Source organism: Muntiacus reevesi, chromosome 3, assembly GCF_963930625.1.
Source record: "Muntiacus reevesi chromosome 3, mMunRee1.1, whole genome shotgun sequence".
NCBI classification, from domain to species: Eukaryota; Metazoa; Chordata; class Mammalia; order Artiodactyla; family Cervidae; genus Muntiacus; species Muntiacus reevesi.
This window is the reverse complement of record NC_089251.1, coordinates 91,211,223-91,220,518: the sequence shown is the minus strand read 5'-3', so window position 1 is coordinate 91,220,518 and position 9,296 is coordinate 91,211,223. Positions and strand designations below refer to the sequence as shown.

General features: G+C 53.4%; 1 protein-coding gene across 3 annotated transcripts in view; it reads right to left on the bottom strand.

The window, feature by feature from the left end:
* Positions 1-1,031: 1,031 nt before the first annotated feature.
* The window catches only part of TET3 (tet methylcytosine dioxygenase 3), a 106,072-nt gene continuing 97,807 nt past the window's right edge, over positions 1,032-9,296 (bottom strand). For all 3 annotated transcript variants that reach the window (XM_065929576.1, XM_065929575.1, XM_065929578.1), the window contains 4 exons: positions 8,708-8,797; positions 8,069-8,206; positions 3,490-3,826; positions 1,032-2,941 (listed from right to left, as the gene is read on the bottom strand). In XM_065929576.1, the coding sequence (XP_065785648.1) occupies positions 1,143-2,941; positions 3,490-3,826; positions 8,069-8,206; positions 8,708-8,797 (2,364 nt within the window). In that variant the 3' untranslated portion in view covers positions 1,032-1,142. The remainder of the gene's footprint in view (positions 2,942-3,489; positions 3,827-8,068; positions 8,207-8,707; positions 8,798-9,296) is intronic.

Sequence of the window (9,296 nt, the reverse complement as noted above, 5' to 3'; positions counted from 1 at the left end):
GTCTCACTGCTGTGCGGAGGCCCCGGCACAGCACCACAGCACCAGGCTCGGCTTTTCACAGCTTGGGTTCGACTTCTTGTTCTTAAAGATACAGTAGCCCTTTTCGGTATCAGCATCGACTTTGGAGGCATTTTTTTTTTTTTTTTTAAAAACCTGCCACTAACACAAATTCCTTCAGCCAGTATTCATTGGCTAGTCAGCTTGGTAGAAAAAGGCTCCTGAGAACCTCTCGATTCCAGCTCCGTCCGGAGGCGCTGCCGAGGGGACCACGGTACCACGTGACTTGATAGCTAACGGACAGAGAGGATTCAGTGTGGAGACTAGCAAGCTTGAAGCTATCTACTTCCAACCTGGTTTCGGGGAAGATCTATGCCAGCATCTCAGGTGCCTGGCCTGGGGTGCGCCTGCCCCCCCATACCCGACTCCAAGCCGGTGACTGGAAAAGGGACCCCAGGGGTTTTTCTACAGATTCTCCCATCCTACTGAAGAGGACAGAAGCTGTCCTGAGGGCTCCCTCCCCTGCAGGGAAGGCGTGTCTGTCAGGGGGATGCAGTGGGTGGCTACGACCTGCACTTGGCTCATGAGGGGCCGATGGCTGAGAACCTCGTCATCTCCCAAGAGGGCCAGGCTCACCGGGCCCAGCACACCTGGGCAGGAATGAGTGCTTCTGGCCTTTCCTGCCGATCCTTTACCATTACAATTGTCACTTAAAAAAAAATCCAATAAATACACATTTTAAATGGAATTTAAAACTACTCCTTTGTGAAAGGACACTATAAACTTTCTTTCCATTATTGTGATATACAAGGATAGAGTTTTAAAAACAAGAGAAAATAAAAGCCCCCCCAAACAAGGGAGGGGAAAAAACCAATGTGGAGATATAAATATTAAGATCACGAAAAAAATCACCCGACAGCCGTAGTTTCTTCTTCAAAGTGCTGGGGAAGTGGGGGTGGGGGGGGAGGGAGGGGCGGGTCAGTTCTGAGGTTTGGACCATAAATACATATATATGCGTATCTATATATGTATATATAGATAAAAAGACTTCTGCACCCCCAACCCGCCCCCAGGTGTGAGGGCGAAAGCACCACAGAGGCAGCTCGGGCCGGGCCCGACGCTGAGGTACGCTGGCTCCCTGGCACCTAGATCCAGCGGCTGTAGGGGCCGGTGACCTTCGTGTAGGCATAGGAGGACACGGTGACCGCTGAGTCCGTGGGCACGGCCAGCGCCTGCCGGGTGGGGACCATCCCCTTCTTCTCCTTATGCTGGGACTCGGGGACCACGGCGCCCCCCCACTTGCGCTTCTTCCCATAGAGCTTGGCCTCCTGATGGCCCAGGCCCAGCCGGGCGGCCTCCTCCTGTCGTGCCCGCGCCCTCTCCGCCAGCTGCTTCATCTTGGCCTCCCAGAGCGCCAGCCCGTGGTTGGGCTGGTTGAGGTTCTTGTGCTGGTAGAAGACCAGCGAGATGCGGGTGGGGTGGCAGCGGTTGGGCTTCTTGAGGGGCGTGGTGGCGTGCAGCTCCCGCCGGGCACACTCGATGAGGATGGAGCCGTGAGCGGGGGCCACGGCCACGCCGCCGATGTTTTCGTCCAGGAAGTTGTGTTCGCTGTCCGACCACAGCTCCTCCTCCTCCTCCGCTCCACCGGCGCCGCCCCCGCTGCCCTTCTCCTCCTTCACCGGCCCCTTGTTAGGGGGCCCCTCTGCTGTCCCCTCCTCCAGGCTGAAGGGATCCCACAGCTTCTCCTCGGACTTCAGGGCCCCAAACAGCTTCTCACTGGGGCCCAGGGGCATGCCGAAGGACTGCCAGGCTTTGTCCAGCTGGCTCGCCCCCGGGGTTGGAATCCTCCCCTCCTCCCCTTTCAAGGGGCTCCACAGCTTGTCCTGGAATCCAGACCCACCTTTCAGGGCGGAGCTGAAATCCCCTGCCCCCACCGCCCAGGGCTTCTCAGTCAGGCCAGGCCCAGCCAAGGCTGAGGCGTTGCTTCCAAACTTGCAGGGGTTCCACGGCTTGCCTCGCAGCCGTCCTCCAGGCTGGGGGGCTGGCTGCTGTCCCTCGCCAGGAAACAACCCCCACTGATGCTGGCCATCAGAGAAGTGGGAAGGGGTCAGGCAGGCACCCCCAAAAGAACCGAGCTTATCAGGGATAACGGCGGGGCTCTCCACAGGAGGGAACACACCCCAGCTGCCACCCACGCTGTTAGTCCTTTTGGGGGACATGCTTGGGCCTCCTGAGTACTGTCCCCATAGATGACTGGGACCCCCGTTCTGAGATGCCTCAGGCAAAGGTGTTTTGCCCATCTTGCCAGGCTCTCTGGATACAGATTCAGTGCGGACCAGTGGATCTACTGGCTCCTGCTTGATGGATCTGTTGTAGCAGTTGGAGCTCTGTGCAAAAGGAGAGGGGTCCCTGGACACTGGGTGGATCTGGGGGGCCTTCGGAAGCAGATACTCCTTGGGGCCTGGATAAGCAGGCTGCTGGTGGTGAGAAGCGGGGTGGTGGGTGTCTGTGGGAACAGCCTGACCAGGCAGCTCGGCAAACTCAGCACCGCCGTAGGCTGGGCTCAGGCTGTTGTGCAGAGCGTGGAGGTCTGGCTTCTTCTCGAAACTGCTGCTGCCGCCACTGTGCCCCCAGGCCCCAGCACCCAGGAACTGAGAGGGGAAGACCGGGTTACTGGAAGGAAAGCCGTAGTAGCTGAACGACGGAAGCGCGTACTTGGAGTGGAAGCCGTTGACGGAGGCCAGGCCGGGCTGTGCATAGTAGGAGTGGTAGGAGTACACGCTGTTCACGCTGTAGGGGTCGGAGGGCCGGCAGCTGCCCAGCACCGAGTAGCTCTCCACCACCGTGTTGCCGCTGTACTTGAAGGAGCTGAAGGGGTTCTGCGGCTCCACCTTGAGGGCGGCTTTCAGGCTTTGCTGGGACAATCCAGCCTTCAGAGAGAGGCCTGAGGAAGACAGCAGGTGAGACAGAGAAGGAGCACGGAGAACCACCGCCACAGAAGCTCCCGCCTCTCCTGAGAGGATTGCTCAGCCAGGCAGGCAAGACGCGGGAGGCTGGGCTTGCTCCCGGCGCCGCTCAGCCTGGCCTGGCCCCGAGGAAGCCCTGGGAGAGCGGCCGGCAGAGCCCTCAGTCCCCCAACCCAAGCAGACCCCCACCTGTCCTCACTGAAGCGCCCCTGTGCCGGCTGCGGCAGGGATCAGGGCTGCCCCACACCGAAGACCCTGCTGCCCGCTGCGAGGGGAGCGGGCGAGCTGGGGGATGCCCAGCTGCCCTCCGGGAAGATGGGGGACCTCCATGCACTTGGCTCCCAGGTGCCTCCCACCGGGTCTAGTGTCCTCTGTCGCTAAATGACAAAACTGACGGTTCAGATGGTTGAGAGATTCCAGTACTTTTCTGTCTGGAATTCTATCTCAAGGCAGGAAGAGGGGTGGTAAGGGCCCCCCGACCTGATGGCGCCGTACCTCCCCTGCTGGGTGCTCTCTCCCCACACACCTGGGTCAGTGGTGATGCCAGCCAGCTCCAGGGCCTCCTGCTTGATCTTCTCAGGGGTGCTCAGCTTCTCCTTCTGAACCTTCTTCTTCTCGGCTGCTGCCTTCCTGGCTTCAAGCTGCCGCTGGCGGCAGGACTTGGCAGGCTCAGGCAGGCGCCGGACCTCGCGGGGGAAGGCGGTGAGCACCTGGATGGCCCCGCTGCCCACCTTGGCGTTCTGGTTCTCCTCACTGCCGAACTCGTCCGTGCTGGCCATCTTGTACAGGGGGAGCACGTGCAGCTGCTCGTCCTCAGGGATCTTGCCCACGCAGCGATTGTCTTCCTTGGTCAGGGTGCAGACCTGCCTCAAGCAGAGACAGGGGTTGGGGGAGCCCGGCACTGGGAAGGAGGGGCTGAGCATCCCGCGTACAGACAGCCCCAACCCCAGCCATCTGTTAGCACTTCTCAGAGCATCTAAAAAGCACACTTGTCTTGGTTTATACAGGAATGGGGTCACCAACATTTAGAGTTTGCTTGACAGTTTTCAACACACATCCATTCACTTTGCCTAACCAGGCTGAGGGGGGATGAGATGACCGGCTCTGGGTCAAACAGCCAGAAAAGGGCCAGGTCAGGACAGGGAGAGGTGCTCTGCCCCCGACTGTCATCACTGCCAGGACATGTCATTACCCAGACCTTGGACCTTCCACCATCATCCTCCTTGCCCCCAACACACATCTCCTTTTGTTCTTAAAACTGAAAACTGTACATGGTGGTGGTAGAAAATTTACAGCAATACAAAGGACATGAAAATTATCTCCATAATCCTACCAACTAGAAATAACCCATATATATACTTGGTCATAGACATGCTCACTTTTTAATAATTAAATAGGATCATTTATACTATGTAGGTGCTGTGTGCTTAGTCACTCAGTTGTGGCCAACTCTTCGCGACCCCATGGACGGTAGCCCACCAGGTTCCTCTGTCCATGGGGATTCTCCAGGCAAGAATACTGGGGTGGGTTACCATGCCCTCCTCCAGGGGATCTTCCCAACCCAGGGTCGAACCCAGGTCTCCTGCATTGCAGGTGGATTCTTTACCGATTGAGCCACCAGGGAAACCCATATTATGGATACAGTTTTAGAATAACTTTTTCTTACACAATATATTTTCTTCCATGTTAGATATTCTTCCCCAATATGATTTAAGAGCCACACTATGTTATTCCACTATATCAAGGTGTTAACCTATTTAACTAATCCCTCATGACTATTTAAACCTGTTTCTCATTTTTTCCTATGGTAAGTAATACTTTTATTCTTTCACTGAATTTTCTAAGATACTTAATTCCCTAGGATAAACACTATGAGGAAGAACTGCCACATACTGCCAAACTGTGCTCCAAAACGATTTACATCAGCGCTTCACTCACACTGGCAGAATTTTCAATTTTCCTATACTTTTGTTGACATTTTTGCCATTCACTCAAAACTTTTCACTTGTTATCAAAATGTATCTCGCCAGGAATATGCTTCCCTGATTACTAAGGCGTCTGATTTTTTTTTTCATTTACTCTTTTTACTCTTGTATTGACTATATTTTATTTTCTGAATTCTTGATGTTCTAACATTTGGGGCCTTGATCTTGAAGGGACTGACTCTCCCTAAGACTGCATGCTCAGTCGCTTCAGTCGTGTCCAACTCTTTGCGATGCTATGGACGTAGCCCGCCAGGCTCCTCTGTCCACTGGGTTCTCCAGGCAAGAATGCTGGTGATGGTTGCCATGCCCTCCTCCAGGGGATCTTCCCAACCCAGGAATTCAGCCTGTGTCTCTTATGTCTCCTGCATTGGCAGGTGGGTTCTTTACCACTAGTGCTACCTTGGAAGCCTAGCTAATTCCTACAGGCAGCAAATGACCCCCTGCCAATGCAACTTTGATACATAAACCAACCTACCCCACCCCAACCATCTCCTTTATCAAACTCTCACACACCAAATACTCTCCCTGCCTTAAACCACCTCATAGAGACCACCTCTAAAGCCCAGAGCCTGAAGAAATTATTCAAACTATCCACCCTAAACTTACTCAGCTTACTTACCCTGCCTTGCCCATTCCGTTTTATGAAATCCGCAGTAAAGCTGTGGGTCATTCTCTCCCCTCTCTGCCTCCCGACCAACCCGACTGTTGCCCAGTAAGCCGCCCAGTTAGCACTCCAAGGCTGTAAGTGTCCTTATCCTGGGGCCACTGCACAAAGCGGTGCTGAGGACACCCTCCTGTGGTCTACGGAAAGGAGTCTGAAAGTACTGTCCGTCCACAGGGGACTGCTTAGTAAATGGTGACAGGGCCACACACACAGCCTTAGAACACGCTGAAGTAAACTGATATCCACTGCCCCAGAAAGCTATCCACCACATGCTCCTGAGTTAAGAGAAGCAAGGTCACAGAACAGCACATATACATGTGTAAAATGTATACAGCTGTGCACACACACACATACATTCAGGTATCTGAATGGATGGCCATCACAATGCTAACACAGGTTATCTAGGAGACTTCAGGCAATTTTAAATTTATACTTTCTCATGTTATTAAATTTTTTTTTTACAATAAATAATTGTTCAGGTAGGAAAAAATCCATTATTCATTTTGGAAAAAAACTTATTTTTCACTTCATTCTGGAAGCTCTGGGATCCAAATAACCTGACTGTGCTCTTATCTCCCAAAGGATAAGATAAGAGCTTATCCTGCTCCTTTCCTAAACCTGAAGGGCCCACTCCTTCTCTATATTTCAGCTAGAAAATCCTCCCAGTGCAGTGTAGACAGAAGCCTGCCTCATCATGCTTTTCGGTCTTGAACATGGGAAAGGAGGACAAGATGGAGAAATGAAATCCTAGGGCTGGGTCATTCATCCCATGGGGAGAGAAGCTACACTGACTCTAGGAGTTCCTTTTTAGTTGAACACGCCAGTGCCCTTGCCTCTTCCACAGCCCCCTGGGCGCCCTGTCTCCTAGGACCTAGGTGAAAAGCAGAGAAGAGAGCCACATCACTCCTTTTAGGTGCCCCCACCCAAGCCCAAACCTCCTCCCTTCTCCATCTTGTACTCACTCTTCTGGGACCTGCATCCAAGCTCATGGCCCTAAATATGAACTAAGTGCTCTCCAATCTCAACTTCATCTCTCCAGACTCTCCTTTTCCCCAGCCTACTCTACATCTCCACCTGGACATCTAGCAGGCATCTCAAAAGAGAATTTTCTTAATTTTTAAAAAAACATTTTAATTTTATATTGGAGTACAGCCAATTAACCATGTTGTGATAGTTTCAGATGGACAGCAAAAGGACTCAGCCATACATATACACGTATCCATTCTCCCCCAGGCTCCCTTCCCATCCAGGCTGCCATAACGTTGAGGAAAGTTTCCTCTCCTATATGGTAGGTCCTTGCTAGTTATCCATTTTAAATACAGCAGTGTGTACTTGTCCACCCCAAACTCCCTAACTATTCCTTTCTCCCATCCTTACTCCCCGGCAACCATAAGTTTGTTTTCTAAGTCTGTGAGTCTGTGTCTGTCAAAACAGAACTCTTGATTTTCACCCCAAACTGGTCTTCTCCTGATATTCTACATCTCAGTAAATAACATTAACACTTGCCTAGTTGCTCAAGCAATTCACACATCCCATGTGTGTCCAGGCCATGAGCAAATACCCTCAGCTATACCTTCAAAATCATCCCAAACCTGTCCAATTACTCCCCACCCCCACCTCACTCCTGCCCAAGCTCTGTCACCTCTGGACAACTGTCCCAGCCTCTACCTGGCCTGCTTGCTCTGGTTCTCCCCCACCCACCCCTACTGCAACAGATTTTATTCTCCATCTGCAGGAGCAAGAGAGTGCTACTGACTTTAAAAGTGAGATCTTAGCATTCCCAGCTGAAAAGTCCTCCAGGGCTTCCCATCACACTAAGAGCACAACCCAGAGCCCTCCCAGCCTCCCATGCCCCCTGCGACCCCACCCCCCCCCTGCCCCTCTAATCTCACTCCCCTGAGCCTTCGCCTGTGTTGGTCCTGGAGCACCCCACCCCCACCCCCATGGATTCAGTCCCTTACCTCCGCATCTCTGCTCAGGTGCCCCTTCTCAGACAAGGCTCCCTCCATGTCATCTAAAATAGCATCTGTGGTCACCTCATCCCTTACCCTACCGTATCTTCTCCTCACAGCCTTCATTGCTACTGGACATTATATCACATACTTGGGCAGCACTCTGTCCGTTTTATCCCCTGGCATCTAGAGCAGTACCTGGGGCACAATAAACATTTGCCCAGTGAATGAATCAAGAGACTGTCTGGACTTAAATCCAAGTGTTCAGAGAGACCTGGAACCACACTTTAGATTAAACTGGGGCACACTGGGTGCCCAAGAGGCTGTATTCTGCAGCATCCACCCACACCAGCTCTGTCCCTGCATTTCCCAAAGTTGGCAGAAGCAGGCAGCTGGGTAGGGTCTCTGCCAGCCTTGAGCCCAGCTATCCGCACAGAGCAGGTGTGTGCCCCCTCCCAGGATCATCTCATAGGTGGGACTGTGACAGCTCACAGGCTTTCTTACCACTGTGCACCCGTTGTAGAGGTTATGCTGGTCCTTGTGGGCGTGGGCACAGAAGTCCATGCAGGCCGTGACCCCTGAGAAGGGCCGCCCTTCCTTCAGCCCCAGACGGCAATCAATCGCTATTTCCTCATTGGTCACCTGTGGAGATTGCCAAGGAGAGCTGCTTAAGTGACCTGGGATGAGTGGCCCTGAGTTGGCAGAGGGGAGGCCAGGGGCATAGAGGGAGGGAAGCAGGGAGGAGGTTAAGGAACACGACTGTCTTGTACTTGGGCTGCAGGAGGGAGGTTTTGTGTCTGAAGCCCCTATAGGGGTTACTTCCTTCTGGGTTATCTCAAGTCCCCCTTGCCTCAACTATGGAGTGCGGAGCTCACTGGTGAGAGAAACTCAAGCCTCCTCAGTAGAAACCAGAGCAGAGGACGTGGAGGATCATGAGGGGGGGAGAGAGAAAGACTAAGGAGAGAGGAGAGTCTGGGGAGTGGTGAGCCTGGTGCAAACACGAGGTCGTAACAAAGACCTACACCGCCGCTGAAGCACTGGCTGGGCTTTCCCGTCAGGAGCCCACTCTGCCACTGCCACACAGCAGGGAGCTGGGCAGAGGTGGGGTGTCACGTGGGCAGAGAGCAGCCCAAGACCCAGTACCTGGTTCTGATAGGCCTGGGGCGCCAGCCGCTTATAGAGGGGAGCAACTTCGGTGGCCAGATCCTGGAAACTCTTCCGGAGCACTTCTTCCTGTGGAGACGAGAATAGTCACACACCCCCAGAGCAGCTCCGCCTGGTGAACTCTGCACCCTGGAGATCCACCTCCATTCCAGAACCTCTGCTGCGCTCCCGGCGGCAAGGTAAGAAGTAAGGGGCCGTCAGGTGCCTTAACAGTCTCCTCTGGGAAGGGTATGGGGCCGCGTCTGATTTATTTTTTTTTTTTTTTTTTTTTTTTTTTTAAATATTATTTTATTAGTTGGAGGCCAATCACTTTACAACATTTCAGTGGGTTTTGTCATACATTGACATGAATCAGCCATATAGTTACAAGTATTCCCCATCCCGATCCCCCCTCCCACCTCCCTCCCCGCCCGACTCCTCAGGGTCCTCCCAGTGCACCAGGCCCGAGCACCTGACTCATGTATCCCACCTGGGCTGGTGGTTCGTTTCACCATAGATAATATACATGCTGTGCGTCTGATTTAAAGTTGGAGATGCTGAAGCTCACCAGAGGAGGCGCTCCTGAGAG